The sequence below is a fragment of the Podarcis cretensis genome, assembly GCF_951804945.1.
Source record: "Podarcis cretensis genome assembly, chromosome: 2".
Lineage (NCBI taxonomy): Eukaryota > Metazoa > Chordata > Lepidosauria > Squamata > Lacertidae > Podarcis > Podarcis cretensis.
The window spans coordinates 112,629,892-112,654,515 of NC_137171.1; the positions used below are offsets into that span (position 1 = coordinate 112,629,892).

At 47.0% G+C, this 24,624-nt stretch overlaps 1 protein-coding gene across 2 annotated transcripts; it reads right to left on the reverse strand.

The window, feature by feature from the left end:
• Positions 1 to 424: 424 nt before the first annotated feature.
• Positions 425 to 24,364, reverse strand: FLOT1 (flotillin 1). Of its 2 annotated transcripts, none has more exons than XM_079963689.1 (12): positions 24,220 to 24,364; positions 20,421 to 20,496; positions 18,364 to 18,454; positions 16,749 to 16,892; positions 14,728 to 14,847; positions 12,794 to 12,889; positions 9,975 to 10,127; positions 7,826 to 8,007; positions 4,391 to 4,436; positions 4,155 to 4,292; positions 2,874 to 3,038; positions 425 to 2,265 (listed from the first exon to the last, which is right to left on the reverse strand). In XM_079963689.1, exons 1-12 carry the CDS (start codon positions 24,317 to 24,319, stop codon positions 2,233 to 2,235), a joined length of 1,344 nt encoding a protein of 447 aa, XP_079819815.1. In that variant the 5' UTR covers positions 24,320 to 24,364; the 3' UTR covers positions 425 to 2,232. The 2 variants fall into 2 exon arrangements, with proteins under 2 accessions (XP_079819815.1, XP_079819814.1); XM_079963688.1 differs by having other exon boundaries at positions 425 to 2,268.
• Between the last annotated feature and the right edge of the window lie 260 nt (positions 24,365 to 24,624).

The following is a 24,624-nucleotide window of genomic DNA, read 5'->3' on the forward strand; positions in this document are numbered from 1 at the left end:
GCATTTTGGGAGGCAGACTAAAAGTTTTTCAGTAAGATTGGCTGGGAAAGAGAGACCGCTGGACACGTTTTGAGGTGCTATCGACATTGGTGGAGGAAGGGGGTGTGGTGGGTACTGTCCGCACCAGGTGTCAACCCTGAGGGGGGTGACATCGCCGCCACCCCCGGGACGCTCGCTGCGGGCAGCGCCCCCCTAGGACACCAGCCCTGCCCCCGCAGGCAGCTAGCCCCGCCCCCAGGTGCACAGCAGCTAACTCCGCCTCTGGCTCTGGACGCATTTTGAGGTGCTCAAAACATTTTAGAAGGCAGGGAGGAAGAAAAAGCCCAGCCAGGGTGGGCTAAACACACACACACACACACACACAGAGAGAGAGAGAGAGAGAGAGAGAGAGAGAGAGAGAGAGAGAGGGAGGGAGGCAGGCACAGGCAGTAATCTTGGCTTTTATTATAAGCGGAGGATCTTGGTGGCAGAAAGGACGATGGGGGCAACTCTTTCTCCTTGGCAAAGAGTTAGACAAGGCACCGTGCTGAGGCCTTACTACACAGCAAGCAGGGCAAGAGGTGGGATAGGCACAAACAAGCGGCTTCTCCGTTAGGTACAGGGTCAGGTGTGCTCCACCTACAATCAAGCGTGCTTCATCTTGGGAGTGAGCGGCAGGCAAGGGAACATGATTTGCGGCACGAGGTCAGAGGGCAAAGGCGACACAGCGGAGTCTGGCTACTCACAGCTCAGACATGGCTCAAAACAGCTGAAATGTAAGGACAAGACCAGAGTCTGGCAGCAGAAAAGTGGGTGGGCGGGGGAGCTCTTTAAATGGTCCTTTATTGGGGTTACCCATCCTGAATGAAGCAAGAGCCGATTGTCTCTGTTTTGGCAGCCATCCTCGGAGCCATCCTCACAGCAAGGGTTGCCAAGGCAGATCTGAACGCAACAGGCGAACCATGTGGTGCAATCTCCATGTCCCACTGCGTTGGAATGCTCTCCTTCAGGAAAGCTCCCTGCATGCAGAAAACTAGCATGTCAAGGGGAAAGGCTAGGCCAAAGCCACAGCCAGGTTTCTGCAAGTACCATATAACCCTCTTGGCCCAGAATCCAAACTTGTAAAAGGATAGCACCACCTGTCATCTTGATTGTGTATCCCACAAGCCCATGCATGCACCCGCCTCCTATTCCAGCCACGGGACTGGTGGCAACGTAGGATTGTTCCAGAAGCTAACACAGATATAAGGCACAATCAGATGTTGATTTTAAAGGGGGGGGGGGGGAATAAATATGCATTCATTACACATCTTGTCTCTGTTAATACGCACCTACCAGAACAGCGTTTGGCCACCTGCCCACTGTGCCAAATGCAGTGTGGAACATGCCTTTGGCTTCGTATACTTGTGGCTTAGTGCAGAGCGGCCGTAAACACATGCCCCTTGAAAAAGTGAGATAGTACGTGTGTGTTTTAAAAAAAGTATAAAAACAACAACAAAAGGGAGCAAGATTATTTGAATTTTGCCAAGTGGGGGGCATCTCAGCCATGCCCAAGAACTATGGCACAAAGGGAGAAGGGGCTGAATTAGCGTGGGCATACATACACAGAAAAATATAAGTGGTTTTAGGTCTATGGAGCTCGCAAGAACTGTGTCCACGCCCGTTCTTTACGCATCAGCCAGTAGTGTAGGACTGACCCTCTAAAACGTCTCCACTCGCAGAAGGCAGTTCCTTAGAACATCCACTGGACCCACCTTACATAAACTCAAAACTCTTACAAGTCCTTGTTGGCAAAGCACCCAGGAACCAACCAACCTCTAAAGGGCAGGCCTTGGATTCCCCTTCCTCCCAGATTTCTCCTTGCTGCCTCCCCAGTAATTCCAGCAGCAGATCCTTCCTTAAATTCTCCAAGAGAGGTCACTTGCAGGAAGTACATGGTGACCCAACGAGCTCAGGCAACAAAGCACAGAAGTGGCGTCAACGGTGCAGTTGGTGGGGGAACGAGCGCAACAGAAGCGTGGCGTGACAAGCGGTAATGGGTGCCAGGGTGCTGACAAGGTACACTGGGAGACAGCAAGGGTGACAGACCTCAGCAGTTTCAAGGATTGTTGGCCAACATGCAACAGTCGAGTCCATTAAAGGTTTGGCGATTACAGGAGGGCTCAGGATGGGGAAGAACTCTATATATGGACACATACAAGATGACGAGGAAGGATTTCCCCCTCTCCCTCCCCCTCCGCAAGTCTTCTGCATTCAGTTCATCCGCCTTGGCTTCTGCTGATTCATCTGCTGGTAAGACGGAAAAGACAAAGTGCGACGGATTAAGACTACACCGTAGGAAAAGGGGAGGTAAGCAAAAGCACCCGAGGTTCCTCAAATCCCACTCTCTCCTTGGATAATAGAGGAGCTGCGATTCAAAAACTCCCAACCCCACAATCTTTCCTCCTTCCGCAGAATATGGCTCCCAGGTTCCCCTTGCTGGTGTTGGGGTTCCCCTTGCTGTCTCCCCTTGCTGGTGCTTCAAAACACCTTCCCGCTGCAAAATTGCCAGTGACCAAAGCACCAGATAAGTCTTCTCTCCCCCTTGCCCTCATCTAAGAATCAGTGGTCTGTTAGGGCAAATGGGGCACTGCCTCACTCAGCCACCTGCCTGCCTCCCCACTTAAAAACTGCCCAAGATGTGTTTTGCTGTCTCCTTCCTCCTCCTCAGCATTGCCTAGGTAGAATTCAGCAGGGAGGGAGGAAGATGGGGAACAAAACCAGAAGGAGTTGGCTCCGCCCACCGTTGACTCTGGCTCCGCCCACTCTCTGCCACCCTGCCACCTACCCTCCTGGGGGGGGGGAGAGGGGGAACCAGCCCCCCCGTTAAGGACCTAGCAGCTCTGGCTTGGTACCTGAGAGATGCTAACGCCAGTGAGTTTCTCCACGGTGTCAGGCAGCCTGCTCATGATTTCCAGCACCTCCCCAGTTATCTTGGCAGCCCCCATGTCCCCGGGTCCGCTCGATACCATGGTGATCTTCTTCACCGAAGTCAGGGGCTTGCTGATCTCGTCGGCCATCTATCGGCAGAAGGAAACAGTAGAATACAGTCGTAGCTTGGATCCCGAATGCTCTGGAACTCGGGACGTTTCGGCTCCCGAACGTCGCAAACCCAGAAGTGATTGTTCCGGTTTGCAAACGTTCTTTTGGAACCTGAATGTCCCATTGGGCTTCCGCGGCTTCTGATTGGCTGCAGGAGCTTCCTGTAGCCAATCAGGAGCCACAATTTGGTTTTGGAAGTCGAATAGACTTCTGGAACGGATTCTGTTCGACTTCCAAGGTACGACTGTATGCACATTCACATGTGTTTGTTTGTATGTATGTATGTGTATGCGTATCTCTCTCTGTATATTTATATTTTTCTTTCTCTCTCTCTCACATTTGGCAGAGAATCCGGTAACTGGCACAAAACTGGACAGCTCTGCCAGAATCACGAGCCTCTGAACAGAATCAAGAACAAAAACAAACATCTAAGTTCTAGAATGCTGTGACGTTTAGTTGATTAACTGATAATAATAAAAAAGTACTGGCTAAGAACATCTGATTGGTCAGCAGATATATATAATAAAAAATTCCTTCCAGTAGCACCTTAGAGACCAACTAAGTTTGTTGTTGATATGAGCTTTCGTGTGCATGCACACTTCTTCAGACGAAAGCTCATACCAAGAACAAACTTAGCTGGTCTCTAAGGAGCTACTGGAGGGAATTTTTTTATTTTGCTTTGACTACGGCAGACCAACACGGCTACCTATCTGTAACTATATATATAGTTTTCATCCCCAAAAAGTTTTTGATTTGAGTTTCTACTGAAATGAGGCTGCATTTTAATGTTGTATTGTTATCTTGTTTTTAAGTTGTATTTTAATCAATTGTTTTTATACCTGGTGTTAGCCACCCTGAGCCCGGTCTTGGCTGGGGAGGGCGGGGTATAAATAAAATATATGATGTATAAACATGGTCCAAATACATTTTTTTACCAGAAGGAATGATAAAAAACGGAATTATACAAGAAACGGCAAACAGGTTATTAAAACCACCCTCTGGACCAGGTTTGCTCTCTGTGCTGCTGCCATTACTGACACCTCCCGTATTTGTTTGAGGTATAGTGTCCACTTATTGAGAGAGCGGGGACTCACCTCCGGAATCTTCTCCAGAAGCATGTCCACCATGGCTACTTCCTGGTACTGCTGGAAGGCCTCTGCCTTCTTGGACATCTGCTGGGCATCAGCCCGGGCCTTGGCCTCAATAGCGAAGGCCTCAGCCTCACCCTTCACCTGAAGACGAGGAGCAAAAAGGACCAGGAGTTGGCTTCCATCCCTCCTGCCTGGAAACAGTCCTCCCACAACGCGGGGGAACGCGGACACACACTCACCCGGATGGCCTCTGCTTCAGCCTCCGCCTGCATGATCAGCTGTGTCCTGTTGGAGAAGAAAGAAGGAGGGTCTTCATGGCTGCCCCCTGCTCCCCACAGCCAAAAAAGGGGGGGGGGGTCTTATCCGCAACCTTTTTGCCTCACAAAACGGAGGTTGAAACCAGGAGGGTCAAGGATATAGGAAGCTCAGGGTGTGGGAACACATTATTATTATTATTATTATTATTATTATTATTATTATTATTATTATTATACCACCCTTCATCCAAAGATCTTAGGACGGTTCATAGCATATCAGCATAAAGGTAAAGGTAAAGGTACCCCTGCCCGTACGGGCCAGTCTTGACAGACTCTGGGGTTGTGCGCCCATCTCACTTAAGAGGCCAGGGGCCAGCGCTGTCCGGAGACACTTCCCGGTCACGTGGCCAGCGTGACATCGCTGCTCTGGCCAGAGCCAGAGCCAGAGCCGCACACGGAAACGCCGTTTACCTTCCCGCTGGTAAGCGGTCCCTATTTATCTACTTGCACCCGGAGGTGCTTTCGAACTGCTAGGTTGGCAGGCGCTGGGACCGAGCAGCGGGAGCGCACTCCGCCGCAGGGATTCGAACCGCCGACCTTTCGATCGGCAAGTCCTAGGCGCTGAGGCTTTAACCCACAGCGCCACCTGCGTCCCATATGCATATCAGCATACCATACCTTAATATCTCTCTCTCTATATATATATATCTGTATAGAATTGTGTGTGTGCACATGCATGTAAGGATTTTTGTGTTTTCTGCATAATTTGGCAGAAAACTAATTGCAAATCTCAGGAAAAGGAACAGTTTACTTGTCTGGGGAGAAGAATGGGTACGGGGGTGCGGGGGGGGGAGAGAAATGCAGTTCTCCCTGCTCTGAATTATGACTAGGCTGTAAATTAATATTTAAATTAAAAAAAAAAAATAATCCTGAGGGGGCTTTTTACAAAACAACAACAAAAACACCCCCAAGTTTATATGTATACAAATATTGATACACATTTGTAAATGACAGTGACTGAGCTGTACATTTTCACTGTGCATTTTGTAATTGCTGAAAACTGCTCTTTTAATATCATTAGATAAATAATACAATGTGCTAAGAAGCCCAGCTAGCTGAAGCCCAGGGCAAGGGTTCCCATGAGTGCAATGGGGCAGATTTCCACCCTGTACCCCCAACAAAAGTGACCTGGGGAGGGTCTGGAAAACCCCCAGAACAGCAGAAGAAGCAGAGGGGGAAGCTGAAAACCTCACTCTGACAGAACCATCACTGTAGTGCAACACCGACTTCCATGGAAATGAAAAATATGCATTATTTCTGTGCAAATGATACTGTCCAGTGCCATCTATATCTCCAGGGGGCTTCTGCACCTATTTTAGCGTCTGGAAAAAACAGACGCTTCGGCAGCCTTTGCACAGGAAAAGATGAGAGGAGCACGCCCTGCGTTGAACCCAAGGTGAACTGTTCCGGAAGCACCATTTTGGTAGTCAAGATAAACCCACAATTAATTGGTAGTCATAGTAACCGTGAGCTCTTTGTTCTCACAAGTGAGTTGGAAACAAACTGCATACCGTCAATAGATTGGTAGTTGTTGCAGAAATGAGCTCATAAATGATTATATTTGCTGCTCTGATATAGTCTAATTGGCTTGTTTTGATGTTATGCTTATCTGTGGGACTGGGGTGCTGGGCTCTGAGCCCAGAAAAGGGGAGCTATCTGTAATATTTGGGCATTTGCCACTTATGGCCTCACCTGGGCCAAAGTGATGTCCTGGCCAAAGGGCTTTGTGTAGAAAGAATATACAGTGGTACCTCGGGTTAAGTACTTAATTCATTCCGGAGGTCCGTTCTTAACCTGAAACTGTTCTTAACCTGAGGTACCACTTTAGCTAATGGGGGCTCCTGCTGCCGCCAGAGCCCGATTTCTGTTCTTATCCTGAAGCAAAGTTCTTAACCTGAAGCACTATTTCTGGGTTAGCGGAGTGTGTAACCTGAAGCGTATGTAACCTAAAGCATATGTAACCCGAGGTACAGTGGTACCTTCTGTTATGGACGGGATCCATCCCGGAGGCCCGTCCGTAACGTGAAATGCTGGCAACTTGTAGTGTTGCGTCTGCCTAGGCGCGATTTGGTGCTTCTGCGCATGCACAAGCAGCGAAACCTGGAAGTAACCCATTCCGGTGCTTCCAGGTTGCCGCGGGACGTAACGCGAAAAGACGCAACATGAAGCGGACGCAACACGAGGTATGACTGTACAAACATTTGCTTGGGCACAGACAAACTATCTCCTTCCTCCAGTGTCCATCCCACATCTGCAAAGGTTGGGAGACCTTGTAGGCTGATTTGCGCTACAGCAGAGGTCAGCAAACCTTTTCAGCAGGGGGCCGGTCCACTGTCCCTCAGACCTTGTGGGGGGCTGGACTATATTCTGGGGGAAAATATGAACGAATTCCTATGCCCCACAAATAAGCCAGAGATGCATTTTAAATAAAAGCACACATTCTACTCATGTAAAAACATGCTGATTCCGGACCATCTGCGGGCCGGATTGAGAAGGCGATTGGGCCAGATCCGGCCCCCGGGCCTTAGTTTGTTCTACAGCTTTCTTTAAAAATGCATACATATATACATACCCCGCCCATCTGGCTGGGTTTCCCCAGCCACTCTGGGTGGCTCCCAACAGAATACAGTGGTGCCTTGCAAGACGAAATAATCTGCTCCGATAGTCTCTTCGCCTTGCGGTTTTTTCGTCTTGCAAAGCAAGCCCATTAGCGGCTTAGCACTATTAGCGGCTTAGCGGATCAGCTGATAAGCGGCTTAGCGGCTTAGAAAAAGGGGGGGGGGAGGGAAAAAACCCGCAGGAACTCGCAAGACATTTTCATCTTGCAAAGCAAGCCCATAGGAAATTCGTTTTGCGAAGCACCTCCAAAACGGAAAACCCTTTCGTCTAGCGGGTTTTCCGTCTTGCGAGGAATTCGTCTTGCGGGGCACCACTGTATTAAAAAGATAAATCTTCAAACATTAAAATCTTCCCTAAACAAGGCTGCCTTCAGGTGCCTTCTAAAAGTCTGGTAGTTGTTTATTTCCTTGACATCTGATGGGAGGGCGTTCCACAGGGCGGGTGCCACTATCGAGAAGGCCCTCTGCCTGCTTCCCTGTAACTTGGCTTCTCGCAGTGAGGGAACCGCCAGAAGGCCCTCAGAGCTGGACCTCAGTGTCCAGGCAGAACGATGGAGGTGGAAACACTTCTTCAGGTATACTGGGCCAAGGCCATTTAGGGCTTTAAAGGTCAGCACCGACACTTTCAATTGGAAACGTACTGGGAGCTAATGTGGTGGTTTTGACAATCCTGCTTCGGTATCCCTGCGCCCAACTCCTCCCAGGAGCCCTCCTTTGGGCCTTCGAACGCTGCCTGTACCTCTCGGCCTCCGCCAGTTTCTCCAGCCGGAAGCGCTCTGCCTCGGCGGGCTTCTTGACCTTCGCCTCCAGCTCGCGCTCCTTGCGGATCATCTCCTGCTCCTGTATCTGAATCTGCTGGGCTCGCTCCACCACCAGCACCTGCATTTTTTCTTCCTCAATCTTTTGCTTCGTCTTGGCTACCTGCAGAGCATGGAAGAGAGACAGGAGGGAGAGGCTCCGGGTCAGGGAGCAGCTTGCGGGGTTTGGTCAAGCAGGCAGTGCCTTGGAATCTGGAGGAAGCAGGAACTACAGAAGCAGGAAACTACAGTTTAGCATGCCAAGAGTGAGCCTACCGTTCCCTTGGGCTAGCACACTCCCTTGACCTGTTGTGGATGTGAGGACAAGTTCAGAGTTTGAACCATTCTGCTTGTCCCAGGATGGTCTGAGCAGTTTTCTGCTTGACCCATGCTTTCTAGACATGGCTCCAAGCTGTCAAGCTGTTTTCTCCTGGTCCCCCTCCTTTCCCAGGGAAAACCTGCTCTTTAGTTTTAAATTGGAGCAAATGGCAATCTGGGAGAAAACCCAAGTTGCTGTTTGCTCCGACTGAGCACTAGAGAGTGGTTTTCCGGGGGGGGGGGGAGCAGCGTGACAGGAGGAAGTGGTTACAGTGGTACCTCAGGTTACAGACGCCTCAGGTTACAGACACTTCAGGTTACAGACTCCGCTAACCCAGAAATAGTACCTTGGGTTAAGAACTTTACCTCAGGATGAGAACAGAAACTGTGCGGTGCCGGCGCAGCAGTAGTGGGAGGCCCCATTAGCTAAAGTTGTGCTTCAGGTTAAGAATAGTTTCAGGTTAAGAACGGACCTCCAGAACGAATTAAGTTCTTAACCCGAGGTACCACTGTACTCTTAACTGCATTTGGTGGAAACAAGTCAGCTTGAAAAAATTTCTCCTCCTCTATCTTTCTTCAGATTTTTCTTTCTTTTCCTTCTCTGTTGCTTTCTCCTTCTTTAGATCTCTCTCTTGTGTTTTCTCCCTTCTGACTTTGCTCTTTTCCAGATTAAGTAGCTGTTTTTATCTCAGTATGTTAGAAATAGATATTTTGTAATGGGTATGTATTTCTGCATACTGTATTTCTGAATAAATATCAAATTTAAAAAATGGATTGTTTTCACTAACTGTTAATTCTGTATGTTTTCAGTCACAAACATCACAAACCTAAAGAGGTGGCTGCGCCAATAACATTCCTACAAAAACAGAACAAATGGAAGGCAAGGAAAAGGGCATTTAGGCAGGATCTTTCTTGGCAAAGGAAAATGTTGAGATTTGGGAGATCAGCAAAGAAGGGGAGGGCAGCCTTTTTCAGTCCATTTCTGGAATAATAAAATTTCAGAGTACTGTACTTTTTACAGTTATATCAAAAATTACTGATTTGGTTATACTGTTAGAAAAACATAGACAGATAATTATGAAATTATGTGAGGTTTAATAAGTTAACTGTTTATATTTGGACAACTTTTCTGCTGTACTTTATTGGAGGGAGAAAAATAATCATTTCCTTAATAACAATTTTAAACAATTTATTTAACTAAAACAATAACATTACAGTGGTACCGGTTGCGGACGGGATCCATTCCGGAGCTCTGGCCAGATCCTGAGGTTTCCGCAACTGGAGGAACTGCTTCTGCGTATGCGCGCGGCGCGGTAGAGCGCTTCTGCAAATGCGCATGTGGCGAAACCCGGAAAAATACTTCCAGGTTGGCCACGTTTGCAACTTGAAGGATACGCAACCAGAGGTGTGCGTATTCAGAGGTACCACTGTATAGCATATATGTCCATGTTTGTTAACTGATGTGGTTAAACAAAACAAAAACAATAACCAGACTTGAGTTTTAGCACACATGAAAAACTTAAAACAAATCCTTATTTCCTGATGAATAGCCTTTGGACTATAATGTAATTTAAATAGAAAACTATCTTTAGAAAGATTTTCTCTCCAGAAGCATTTTATTTTAAGAATCCGATTTAAATAAATAAAAAAAATCTAATTTAAATTTTTAAAATCCAATTTCTAAAAAAAACATTGATTTTTAATCCACGCTGCTCCTGTGACTTATTTCCCCTTCCTCTGCCCATCGCCTTCCATAACTAAAGCTTGCCTCACCTGGAGCTGATAGGCCAGGTCAGATTCTGCTTTCCGCGTGTTCACTTCGTAATCGTAAGTGGCTTTCTTCAGCTCGTAGTCCCGCTGGGCTTTGGCCATTTCTGTTTCGCTCAAGTACTGAGCAGACAATTTCTCCTGCTTGGCCTTTGCTTCCTGCAGATGGAAAGGGGGCGACAGCTCAGGGACAGAGCACATGATCCAGGTTTAATTATCCGTTTCGGACCCTCCACTTAGATGGTTTGGGCACAGAAAGAGGCAACTGGATTTTTTCCGAAGATGGCAAGGAAAGGGAACACACATACACACACACACACCCCCGCCCAGAAAAAAATGGCTCACCTTTAACAAAACAGTAACAGCAAATAAAATGCTAGGTAAAGGTAAAGGGACCCCTGACCATTAGGTCCAGTTGTGGCCGACTCTGGGGTTGCGGCGCTCATCTCGCTTTATTGGCCGAGGGAGCCGGCGTACAGCTTCTGGGTCATGTGGCCAGCATGACTAAGCCGCTTCTGGCAAACCAGAGCAGCGCACGGAAACGACGTTTACCTTCCCGCCAAAGCGGTACCTATTTATCTACTTGCACTTTGACGTGCTTTCAAACTGCTAGGTTGACAGGAGCAGGGACTGAGCAACGGGAGCTCACCCTGTCGCGGGGATTCGAAATGGCGACCTTCTGATCGGCAAGCCCTAGGCTCTGTGGTTTAACCCACAGCGCCACCTGCGTCCCTTAATAAAATGCTAGGAATCTTTTAAATGGGGGTGAGGCCCACCTTGGGAAAACTCTGACCTTCTGCCTGGAGGAGAGAGGCCTCAGGTGCCGAATTCCCAACAGGAATAGTGACGAGAGAAAAGTTATTGCGAGGCAAACCTGAGCGGTCCCTGACAACATCACCAGGCGGGAGATCTCAGCCCTTTTCCCCACTCTCCTATTTGCCTGATTTAAAAACTCCCAAGCTCCAAACAGCTGCACAATTCAAAGTGCAGTGCAAGTGCCGTACGGCCAACTCACATTTTAAAACACACATAAATACAGTCACGCCTTGGTTCTCGAATGCCTTGGTACTCATACGTTTTGGCTCCCGAACGCCGCAAACCCGGAATTAAGTGTTCCGGTTTGCAAACCAAACGCTTTTCGGGAACCAAATATCCGACGCAGCTTCAGTTTGAGTCCAGGAAGCTCCTGCGGCCAATTGGAAGCCATGCCTTGGTTTTCAAATGGTTTCCGGAGTCGAACCAACTCCCGGAACGGATTAAGTTTGAGAACCAAGGGACCACTGTACTTGTTTAGGTGAGTGATTGGTGTGTGTGTGTGAGAGAGAGAGAGAGAGGGGGGGGGGAGGCATAACGTTGGAGGAGTGCCTTTGTAAATATCTCAGCTCCCCCACGGCGGCTGGGAAGGGCAACAAGGGGTGATGCTTCTCTGGCGATTTACTTAAAGTGTTTCTAAAGCACCATCCTGTTCAGGGAAGTTTTTAATGTGTGACATTTTAATGTATTTTTGATCTTTGTTGGAAGCCGCCCAGAGTGGCTGGGGAAGCCCAGCCAGACGGGCAGGGTAAATAATAAATTATTATTATTATTATTATTAAAGATTATCGTATCATAATGTTGTTTTTTTTAAAATTGTTGAAGTGGTATCCAAAAATAACACTGAAGAAATAATGCAAGAGGAAAAAGCTCCAGTATTATAAAAAAATGGGAATTCAGAAATAAAAAGGAACAATCTTATGAGTTAAGGAAAACCCAGAGGAAAAAATATGTGCAGGATTCACATAAGGAGCCCTGAAGAAGGACTTCCGCTTGCGCAATGGAGTAATAAGAATAAGAATCTTATAATTTAAACCCAGCCCATCTGGCTGGGTTTCCCCAGCCACTTTGGGCGGCTTACAGCATATATAAAACAATAGTAAACATCAAGCATTGAAAACTTCCCTATACAGGGCTGCCTCCAGATGTCTTCTAAAAGTCAGATAGTTGTTTATTTATTTGACATTTGACGGAAGGGCGTTCCACAGGGCAGGCGCCACCACCGAGAAGGCCGTCTGCCTTGTTTCATGTAACTTTGCTTCTCACAGCCAGGGAGCCGCCAGAAGGCCCTCGGAGCTGGACCTCAGTGTCCTGGCTGAACAGTGGGGGTGGAGACGCTCCTTCAGGTATACTGGGCTGAGACTTTCCTCCCCTTTCATTTCACTGTACACCCCTGGAATTTTTCTCTGGGGATGGGAGAGGAAAATCCCACCCAAAGGCTTCACAAGATGTGTGAAGCAGCTAACAGGTGGTGGTTCAAATATGGCAAGGGGGAAGCGCATTCCACAGTGCATGAGATACAGCCAATCTCATACAGCCACTTTCCTACTTTCTGATGGGCATCTCCAGAGTAAAAAAGAGAAAGTCCTAAAATATAACAACAACAACAATAATTACAACAAAAACAACAACAAAAACAACAATAATTACAACAACAACAATGATTTTAAATTATTTGTACCCCGCCCATCTGGCTGGGTTTCCCCAGCCACTCTTATTGGCTCCTAACAAAGATTAAAAATACATTAAAATATCACACATTAAAAACTTCCCTGATGTCTTCTTAATGTCAGATAGCTGTTTATCTCTTTGACATCTGATGGGAGGGCGTTCCACAGGGCGGGTGCCACTACCGAGAAGGCCCTCTGCCTGGTTCCCTATAGCTTTGCTTCTCGCAGCGAGGGAACTGCCAGAAGGCCCTCGGCGCTGAACCTCAGTGTCCGGGCAGAACGATGGGACCAAGATTAGCAGGAGAGGATAGTTCACTCTAGGGGCCTGGTCCCAGAGCTCACCTTGATACCAGCATCCCTCTTAGCTTCAGCTTCTCCAATCCTGGCATCCTTCTGCACCTGAGCTGTCCGAGCTTTCCCCAGAGAGTGAAGATAATCCTACAGTTGTACAAGAGAAGGGGTTAATATTATGGCCAAGAAGTGCAAATATACCAAGGTGTCTTCGACACTGGAATTTGCAATATACTGATTACCACTTGAACTTTTTATTTTAATGCTATTTTCATCCTGGTATGTAATAATAACAAGAGAAGAAGGAACAGCCAGTAAAACCCTGGGTGCGGTGTTCAAAACTCCCATTGCTCCAGGCGCATTTTGCGACAGGGAATTGAATTCGCGTGAGCAGTTTCTGAGCTCTGGGTGCAATGCTGCGCCTAAGATTTCCAATTTAAACTACAGAATGGGTGGAAAGAAGGACCCTTTTCTGCCTCCCTACTTCCAGCTACTCTCTGAAGACTGGAGAAGAGACCCTCTTAAGAATATTAGGGCGGTAAGCAGGGGAAGGAATAAACCATGTGAAAAATGAACATAATATTCTAACTGCAGTTCATTCATTTTTAAGCTTTGTATTCTTGTGATAAAAAAGTGTGCCGAGACATTCTATCGTTGCGCCCATAACCAGGTTTAAGGTTCCATTTAGCTCCTAGCTTTCATATCTGGGAAACTCAGCCAGATGGGTGTGGTATAAATTATAAATTATTATTATATTATTATCATCTCAGTTTCTAACACTACCCTGGATGCTACCCTGGGCTCCTTTGGGAGGAAGGACAGGATTATATATGCAATAAAAATAAATAAAGCAAAAGCAAGTAACATTTTGCAACAAAGCACAGAGGAGATAGAGAGCATTGTTTTGTTTCACCAGTGCCTCTGATGAAGTGGATATCAGGAAAAGTACTATTTTAGTGCACTTTATAAATCCTATCTTCTCTTGTTCTGCGTTGGTGCATTACAGCTTTGGGAAATGTTCCATATTCACAAACAAAAGAACTATGTTAAGGTTTTTATTGTTCACTGACTTCGCCAATGGAATTCTAACCCTAGTCACTTTACGGAAAGGGACCAAAGCCCCTGAAATTATATTGATATAAAGGTAAAGGTAAAGGGACCCCTGACCATTAGGTCCAGTCGTGACTGACTCTGGAGTTGCAGTGCTCATCTTGCTTTATTGGCCGAGGGAGCCGGCGTACAGCTTCCGGGTCATGTGGCCAGCATGACTAAGCCGCTTCTGGCGAACCAGAGCAGCGCATGGAAACGCCGTTTACCTTCCTGCCGGAGCGGTACCTATTTATCTAGTTGCACTTTGACGTGCTTTCGAACTGCTAGGTTGGCAGGAGCAGGGACCGAGCAATGGGAGCTCACCCTGTTGCGGGGATTCGAACCGCCAGGCCTTTGGTCAGGGCGCAGCCTGACTCCCTCCTCTGGCAACCTGCACAGAATCTTGCTTAATCGGTTGCCATTAATTTGATTTTAATTAATTTTTATAATGAAATATTTTTTAGAATGTGTGATTATTTGATTGTTTGATTATTTGATTATTGTTAGCCGCCCTGAGCCCGGCTTCGGCTGGGGAGGGCGGGATATAAATAAAAATTTTTTTTATTATTATTATTCTGATCAGCAAGTCCTAGGCTCTGTGGTTTAACCCACAGCGCCACCCGCGTCCCTTTTTATATTGATATACCTAAAGCTAGTTCCTAGAGGGACAAAACACTGGGAGAGAGAGCTGTTACCTTCATGCAGAAGTGGCCAAAGCTCAGAGGTAGAGGGTCTACCTTGCTTGCAGAAAATCCCAGGTTCAGTCTCTGGGTAGGGCTGGGGAAAAATCCCACCTGAAGCTCCAGAAAGCTGCTACTTTCAATGCAGAGACTTTACTGAGCTCTGGGTGTACCGGTAAATCCGAATTGGTAGAAGGCCGCTTCCTGTTTTCTTACCTGGTCATCGTGTATGTCTTTGAGGGTGTAGCTGACCACACTGATCCCCATGTTGACCAGGTCAGAGGAGGCAACTTTGAAGACCTGCTCGGAGAACTTCTGCCGGTCCTTGTATATTTCCTGGTGGGCGAACAGAGACAGCAGAGGGTATTATACCCAGAGAAAAAAGCAGCCAGGAACAGGGATCGAGTCCTAGGCTTGCCCACCTTTCCACCCCAACAGTGTCAATTTATTTCAGACTTCCAGAACTTGGTCACTTCCTATAACCACTCTCAGTTCCAACCTGATAATTGCCACCTGCCCAGATTTTAACTTGTCTGAGTTACAGTGGTACCTCAGGTTAAGAACTTAATTCGTCCCAGAGGTCCGTTCTTAACCTGAAACTGTTCTTAACCTGAGGTACCACTTAAGCTAATGGGGCCTCCCGCTGCCGCCTCCACTCAATTTCTGTTCTCATCCTGAGGTAAAGTTCTTAACCCGAGGTACTACTTCTGGGTTAGCGGAGTCTGTAACCTGAAGCGTCTGTAACCCGAGGTACCACTGTAATTTTAAGATGTATTTTAATTAACTGATGTTTGTTTTTATGCATATTGTATTGTTTTTATGATGTTAGCCACTCTGAGCCCGGTCTTGGCCGGGATATAATAATAATAATAATAATAATAATAATAATAATAATAATAATGTTGTTTAGTCGTTTAGTTGTGTCTGACTCTTCGTAACCCCATGGACCAGAGCACGCTGGGCACTCCTCTCTTCCACTGCCTCCCGCAGTTTGGTCAAACTCATGCTCGTAGCTTTGAGAACACTGTCCAACCATCTTATCCTCTGTCGTCCCCTTCTCCTTGTGCCCTCCATCTTTCCCAACATCAGGGTCTTTTCCAGGGAGTCTTCTCTTCTCATGAGGTGGCCAAAGTCTTGGAGCCTCAGCTTCAGGATCTGTCCTTCCAGTGAGCACTCAGGGCTGATTTCCTTAAAAATTGAGAAGTTTGATCTTCTTGCAGTCCATGGGACTTTCAAGAGTCTCCTCCAACACCATAATTCAAAAGCATCAATTCTTCGGCGATCAGCCTTCTTTATGGTCCAGCTCTCACTTCCATACATCACTACTAGGAAAACCATAGCTTTAACTATACGGACCTTTGTTGGTAAGGTGATGTCTCTGCTTTTTAAGATGCTGTCTAGGTTTGCCATCGCCTTTCTCCCAAGGAGCAGGTGTCTTTTAATTTTGTGGCTGCTGTCACCATCTGCAGTGATCATGGAGCCCAAGAAAGTAAAATCTCTCACTGCCTCCATTTCTTCCCCTTCTATTTGCCAGGAGGTTTTGGGACCAGTAGCCATGAGAAGAGTGTGCTCTGGTTCATGGGGTCACGAAGAGTCGGAGAACACTAAATACCGTATTTTTCGCTCTATAGGATGCACTTTTTCCCCTTCAAAAATGAAGGGGAAATGTGTGTGCGTCCTATGGAGCGAAGAAGCCATAGCCCCGTGACCCTCTCCCGGCTGGAGAGGTGACACGTGACTATGGCAGGAGCCTCTCCGCTGCGTGCCTTTACCTGCTCCCCGACCTGCTCTTGGGGGCTGGTGGTGGGCTTCCCCCTGCCAGCCCCAAAGAGCAGGTCGAAAGGAACCTGAAGCCTGGAGAGCGAGAAGGGTCGGTGGGCACCCACCCCTCTCGCTCTCCAGGCTTCCAAGGTAGCCGCCTGAAGGCGACTGAACGCACCTTAAACGGCACCTTGTTTTAGAGGGGGGAAATTCTCCCCCTCTCTGCGCAGCGCCTCCTGCCGCTTCGCTGAAGGGGCGCTGGGCAGAGAGGGGGAGAATTTTTTTTTCTTGTTCCCCCCCTCTAAAACAAGGTGCGTCCTATTGTCCGGTGCGTCCTATAGAGCGAAAAATACGGTAACTAAACAACAACAACACACATTTCCCAGCAGGGGGCAGCATTATGTATACACAGTGACCCAAACTCATCCCTTCCAGCAGAGGGCAGCAAAGATTGAACATATTCTAGCAGAGCTCACCTCTACAGTCATGTGGGCCATGATGGCTCTCTGGTGCCCCTCTAGCGTTTCCAAAGCAATCTGGGCAATCTCGAGCTCTGATTTGCCCAGGAACATCTGGCAAGCAGCTGCCAGCATCTCCTTGTTCTGTCCCTGGATTTTCACCTATGTTGGGGGTGGGAGGTGGGGCGGAATGAGAAGAAAGCTGAGAAAGAGAAAGGATGCCCCCCCCCCCCCCCGTTTCCTAACAACTCTCACATCCTGTTTTAGGTAATCATCAGATTGGAGACATTTTCCCTTTAAGAAGAAGAGCCGTTTCTGGAATTTCTGCAAGCAGGGAGCTGCTGTAACTCAGAACATCGTGCTTTTTGCTAGCCATTAAGTTTAATTTAATTTAATTCAGCGAACATCAGCACAAGGCCGGCTTCGTACTCTAGCATTTATTTAGATGATTATACACTGCCCCCTTTCGCAAGCCACAGGCTGGTTTGCAACAAAGGCAAATGAACCCCCCCCCCCCAGAAAGCAACACAGTTCTTAAAATACAGACTGCAGGCCTTGGTTTTGATCTATGGTCTACTGTTAAAATAAGGCTGCATTTTAAATTGCATTTTAACCTGTATTTTAATTTGGTTTAAATTGGTTTTTCCCCCTATTATGTTTTTACTGTAATTTTATTGGTGTTAGCTGCCCTGAGCCCGGCTCTGGCCGGGGAGAGTGGGGTATAAATAAAAGTTATTATTATTGTTATTATTATGGAAGAAGTGTGGTTTTGCAAGTATTTGGGTCCCAGGCTGTAATGCTAAACTTCGAATCCTCCCACTCCCGTCGCCAATATTGTGAGAGCCAGGGGAAGAGCTGAGGCAAATTTTGGAAAGAGGAGAAAGAGAAAGGAAATTAAATGGATCCCCTGTGGGGGGTGGCCAGATCTGTGGCTGGGGAAACCAAGCCAGATGGGCAGGGTAGAAATAATAATAATTATTATTATAAGAGGAATATAAAATTGTTCCAATGGAGGAAATCAGAAATTGCCTTTTCCACAGAACAGGGGTGGGTAACCTGCGGCCCTCAGCTGAATTTCATGTGGCCCTTGGCCGAGGTTCCTGCAGGAAAAATGGTGCATGTTTGTGACAGAATCAAAACAGAAGGGAGCTGTCCCGAAAAGGTGGCCCACCCACATTTTGATTCAGTCCAGGCCACTGCCAGCACATGCCCCCTTCCTCTCAGCAGATGCCCCCTCAAGGAAATGCTCTAATTAAAAGGGGGGTGGGGAAGCATGCTGGGAAATTGTTACCTGAAGGAGCCTCTCCACCTCCATCATTCTCCCCAGACACTGGGGTCCAGTGCCGAGGGCCTTCTGGCGGTTCCCTCACTGCGAGAAGCCAAGTTACAGGGAACCAGGCAGAGGGCCTTCTCGGTGGTGGCGCCCACCCTGTGGAACACCCTCCCACCAGATGTCAAAGAGAAAAATAACTACCAAACTTTTAGAAGACATCTGAAGGCAGCCCTGTTTAGGGAAGCTTTTAATGTTTAATAGGTTATTGTATTTTAGTGTTTTGTTGGAAGCCGCCCAGAGTGGCTGGGGACACCCAGCCAGATGGGCGGGGTATAAATAATAAATTATTATTATTAATACCTGGGCAATGCCGGTGACGGAGATGGGGACCCCATGTCGGGTGTATACTTTTTCACTCTTCACATTCAGGGTCAGAGTATTCAGTGAGATCCTGCAGGCAACGGGAAGGGGCAGGAGAGGGTGAATAAGGAACAGAAAGACACATACACCCATGTACTTCTCAGTGGTGACCTGGACTCCAGTTGAAGTTGTCCTGAGAAGCCCAAGCCAAAGGGAGTCAATATGGCGACCTCCAAATGTTGCTAGACTACAACTCCCACAGCCCCTGTGTATTGGCCACACCAGCCAGGGCTTCTGGGAGTTGTAGTCTAACCACATCACCCTGGCTCTCCCTGGGCCTAAGGTTGCCAGTCAGATATATATTGTTGACACTGTCAATGCGGCACAACATGGCACTTCCATTCCTTGCTCAATTCAAAGGCCTCTTTTACTGACTGTCCTTCACTTTCACAGGTTTGTATTTTTTTAAATTGGAATTTTATTTACAACATAACATAACCCCCCCCACCCCCCAATACACAAATCCACCCTCATTAAATGTGAACGTCACATACAATGAGCATAACATACAACAATACAAACAAACAACCAAATAAAAGACTTCCTTTATCCTAGATCTGGCCTCCTTATTTACTTCTTATAAACCGTTTACGAATAGTTATTAAGATTTTTCTAATTATAACTTAAATATCCACAAAGTCTCCTGCAGACATTAATCGAAACAAGTCCAGGTATGTATTTTAGGGCACTGTTTTGTGACATATTCTCTGCATTTCCCCCATGCTTTTTGAAACTCTTGTCTAGTGTGATCTCTAATTGCCAGGTTTTGTCCCGATTGTAGAAACCAGGGATGGATGGATTGATGGATTCAGCACAAACACCTCACTACAACCCGGTGATGTGGGTTAAGACGAGAGCGAACGAGCGAGCATGTGATTCATCCAAAGTCACCAAGTGAGATTTATGGCCCAGTGGGGATTTGAACACAGTTCTCCCAGGTCCTATTCCAGTACTCTAACCACTATGCCATCATAGATCCAAGTCAAAAGACTTCCTTGGGCTGTTCTGACTTTTTCCCCTGCCATTTTTTCTAGGCAAACTGCATTCTTCCCAGAATTCCTTGGCAGGAGGCCCAATCCTGGCTTAGATCTAAATCTTGCCCAAGCTGTGACTGAACAACACATCTCTTTACAAGCAGGAGTTTTCATTTTTCTGGCGCTCTTTTAAGCACAAGAATTCAGTGCACAATCTAACAGGCAGAGTGACGTTTGGATTTGTGAATTGAATTTGTTTTTGTCTGAGCAGGGTGTGTGTGGAGGAGAGCTTGTTTCTAGCCCTCAACAGAAACTCAAAAGATGCCGCTTCTAAGTGCATATTTTTGGTGAAAGAAACTACAGCGTGCAGGAGCGGAGTAAACAAAAGCCACTGTGTTGCAATATTGGGGCTATCTGACTCTGACTGGGGAGACTTGCACTCAGCCAGGTCTAGTGCATGGTAAGGGATGCAGGTGGCGCTGTGGTCTAAACCACTGAGCCTCTTGGGCTTGCCAATCGGAAGGTCGGTGGTTTGAATCCCCGCAACAAGGTGAGTTCCCGTTGCTCTGTCCCAGCTCCTGCCAATCTAGCAGTTCGAAAGCACACCAGCGCAAGTAGATAAATAGGTACTGCTGCGGCAGGAAGGTAAACGGCGTTTCTGTGCATTCTGACTTTTGTCACAGTGTCCCATTGCACCAGAAGCGGTTTAGTCCTGCTGGCCACATGACTTGGAAAGCTGTCTGTGGACAAACGGTGGTTCCCTCAGCCTGAAAGTGAGAGGAGCGCCACAACCTCACAGTCGCCTTTGACTGGACTTAACTGTCCAGGGGTCCTTTACCTTTTGTATCTTTTAGTGCATGGTAGTGCTTTGAATGTATGGAGCAGATGAGGCCTTACTGGTGTCCCTCAGAGAAAGGACTCAAGATCCAGGTAGGACAGGATTATGTTCACATTAGCTAGCCTTCAGCAGCCTTGCCAAAGCCCCCTCATCCCTCCTAGGGGTGCTGCCCCAGAAGAACTCACCTCTGGATCTGTTGAATACATGGAATCACAAACACACGTCCTCCAGCTATCATGACAGGGGGACTGCGGCAGAAACCTGAGAGAAAAAGGTTGAATTGAAGCACCTTAATGCAACACACCAAAATCACTGAAGGGGCCTACAGTGGTACTTTGGTTCTCAAACACCTTGGTACTCAAACAGCTTGAAACCCAAACACTGCAAAACCGGGAGTAAGTGTTCCAGTTTGTGAACTTTTTTCAGAAGCTGAATGTGCTCCGTTTTGAGTGTTACGCTTCCGATTTGAGTGCCACACTTCCATTTTGAGTGTTACGCTCAGGTCTGTCTGTTTTTGCTACTTATTTTGCATTTTTGTTTTTGAGGCTCTTTTTTGTTTTGTTTTTGTGACTGTGTGGAACCCAGTTCAGCTACCGACTTAATGATTGTGTGACTGCAGTACATTGATTATTGTTTTCATTTTATAGATCAATGGTCTCGTTAGATAGTAGAATTCATGTTAAATTGCTGTTTTAAGGGTTGTTTTTAAAAGTCTGGAACGGATTAATCCGTTTTGCATTACAGTGGTACCTTGGGTTACATATGCTTCAGGTTACATACGCTTCAGGTTACAGACTCTGCTAACCCAGAAATAGTACCTCAGGTTAACAACTTTGCTTCAGGATGAGAACAGAAATCGTGCTCGGGTAGCACGGCAGCAGCTAGAGGCCCCATTAGCTAAAGTGGTACCTCAGGTTAAGAACAGTTTCAGGTTAAGAACGGACCTCTGGAACAAATTAAGTTCTTAACCCGTGGTACCACTGTACTTTCTATGGGAAAGAGTGCCTTGGTTTGGAAGGCTTTGGTTTTGGAACCGAGATCCGTAAGAGATTGAGGCACAAATACAAGATGGGTGACACCTGGTTTGAGAGCAGTACATGTGAAAAGGATCTAGGAGTCTTGGTTGACCACAAACTTGACATGAGCCAACAGTGTGACGCGGCAGCTAAAAAAGCCAATGCAATTCTGGGCTGCATCAATAGGAGTATAGCATCTAGATCAAGGGAAGTAATAGTGCCACTGTATTCTGCTCTGGTCAGACCTCACCTGGAGTACTGTGTCCAGTTCTGGGCACCACAGTTCAAGAAGGACACTGACAAACTGGAACGTGTCCAGAGGAGGGCAACCAAAATGGTCAAAGGCCTGGAAACGATGCCTTCTGAGGAACGGCTAAGGGAGCTGGGCATGTTTAGCCTGCAGAAGAGGAGGTTAAGGGGTGATATGATAGCCATGTTCAAATATATAAAAGGATGTCACATAGAGGAGGGAGAAAGGTTGTTTTCTGCTGCTCCAGAGAAGCGGACACGGAGCAATGGTTCCAAACTACAAGAAAGAAGATTCCACCTAAACATTAGGAAGAACTTCCTGACAGTAAGAGCTGTTCGACAGTGGAATTTGCTGCCAAGGTGTGTGGTGGAGTCTCCTTCTTTGGAGGTCTTTAAGCAGAGGCTTGACAACCATATGTCAGGAGTGCTCTGATGGTGTTTCCTGCTTGGCAGGGGGTTGGACTCAGTGGCCCTTGTGGTCTCTTCCAACTCTATGATTCTATGATTCTATGAGTTTGAGAACCAAGGTACCACTGCACTTCCAAAACAACAACAACCCGGCTTGTTTATGATCAGGGGCAGAGAAGAGAAGAGAGAGAGAATCATAGAATTGTAGAGCTGGAAGGGACCTTGAGGGTCATCTAGTCCAAGCCCCTGCAATGCAGGAATCTCAGCTAAAGCATCCATGACAAGACGGCCGTCCAACCTCTGCTTAGAAACCTCCAAGGAAGGAGAGTCCACAGCCTCCCGAGGGAGACGGTTTCACTGTCAAACAGCAAATGAAAATTGCAAAGGAATGGATGCACAATATGATTCCCTGGAAAACCCTAAGCAGGGTGGTTGGAAAAATGGAAGGGGGGGGGCGGGAACCCAAGCCCCAAAATGATTCTGGGGTGAATGGATGGAAGGGCAGAACTACACCCTGTTTTGAAATACGGTACCTTCTGTAAACAAGTTGACAGAATCACTGCCCCTGTAAGAAGCTTTTCCCATAACGGGGATGAGATGCGCAAAAGGGAGAGGGCTTTTCTGGGGGGTCTTCTAGGGAACGATACTTAAGGATATAAGCAGAGCCTGTGGGATCAGGCCAAAGGCCCATCTAGGACAGCATCCTGTTCTCAAAGTGGCCTGGGGGAAGCCAGGAAGCAGGAAGCAAGTGTGGCAGCACTTTCCTCTCCAGAGGTTTCCAGGAACAGGGGTTTGTAAATTTCTGTGGTATTCACATTGACTTTTTTGTTTAAGAGGTTTCAACACCGCCCATCACCAAGAAAGACAGCAGGGTGGACTTACAAAAGCAATATAAAAAAACGCGGCACATAACAAACAGAAGTACATAAATAATTCTCACAAGCTGCATGAATTCCAACATCATGAAAACAACTTAGCCCGTCAGCCTCTTAAAGCCCAACAAAAAAAGCTGGGCTTTTAACCTTGCATTGAATAGAATTTGAAGGTTATATAATTCTTATACAGTGGTACCTCAGGATGCGAATGGGGCTCCGGAACGGATCCCGTTCGCATCCTGAAGCGAACGCAGTCTGTGTCTGCGCGTGACGCCATTTTGAGCGTCTGCGCATGCGCGAGTGGCGAAACCCGGAAGTAATGCGCTCCGTTACTTCCGGGTCGCCGCAGAGCGCAACCTGAAAGCGCTCATCCTGAAGCATATTCAACCCGAGGTATGACTGTATACCTTTATGAGTTTGTGGACGCCAGACCCATTCAAACCCCTGGACCCAGCAAGTGCTAAAATACAGGACAGGCTTGCTTCCTGTGTCCAGGCAATCGCCTTGGTGATGTGCCATCAAGAGAACAAAGGAAAGAGACCTCTGTGCCAGAAGAGAAATGGGTAGGGCCCCTCCTCCAGCTCTTAAGATACTGAGAAGGACGCAGGTTGGCAAAGAGGCAGAGCGCAATGTTTGATTTCCGTCTGAATCCAAAGCTGCAGATATGGGAGAAACAAGATCGCTTTGGGGGTCTTGATGCTGTGAACCCCTCCATCATAGGCTGAGGTGGTATATATGTGTAAAGAAAATATAGATAATAAAGGAACCAGAGTTTCTGCGGCGCCTCGTCTGAAAGGAAACATGAACTCTGGAACTCCCGGAATCTCGTACTGCTCTGAGATTGGGGTGGCATGAAATAATATAATAGTGGGACCTATTACACCTATTATTACCTTTACCAGTGGGAGTATATACAGTTTAAAAGAAGAGAAAAAGAGACCTAAATGCAGACGCACGCAGCCCGCTAACCTTCCTCATGCAGTATTTTGTCTTATTTAATATCCTGCCCGCATTTTGACCACTTACAGGCCAGCCTACAAAACAAAAGAGTACCGAAAAGAAATCAAAATGTAATGGGAGCAGCAGAATATAAACAGATTAACTCAATTAAAAGGTTGTGAATAAATCATTTTAAAAGGCTGTTATAAGCTCAAGGAAGCCCACATAGAGCAGAAATAGGGAGGTGGGGGGAGAAATCAAGTAGGGAAAAGAAATCCAAGGAGACAAGAAATTCCCAAAAAACCCTCTTTAGCGAAGATGGAGTGTCCTCATTTGCCATGCAATAATGAGCATTGGAGGGAGAGGAATGGTATATCCTGAAAGAAGCCACAGCTGGAACACTGAAGAGGCATGTTCCATGTTGCAACATTTTGTTGCAGGTCCCAAGCGGACCCACCTCTTTGGTAAGAGGGAGGAAGAGAAAGTGTAGAACTCACCTGAGACAACCATGGCCTCATTGGGGCCACAGGTGAAGAACATCCTGAAGCCTGGGGGGGGAGGGTCTGGAAAGGAAGAAGAAACATGGATTATTTCCATGGAGTCCCACCATTCAGCTCATAATAATAATAATAATAATAATAATAATAATAATAATAATTTATTTATACCCTGCCCATCTGGCTGGGTTTCTCCAATGACCCGAGGTGGCTTCCAGCAAATATTAAAATACAATAATTCATCAAATATTAAAAGCTTCCCTAAACAGGGCTGCATTCAGATTTCTTCTAAAAGTCAGAGCGTTGTTTATTTCCTTGACATCCGGTGGCAGGGCATTCCACAGGGCAGGCGCCACTACCGAGAAGGTCCGCTGCCTGGTTCCCTGTAACTTCACTTCTCACAGT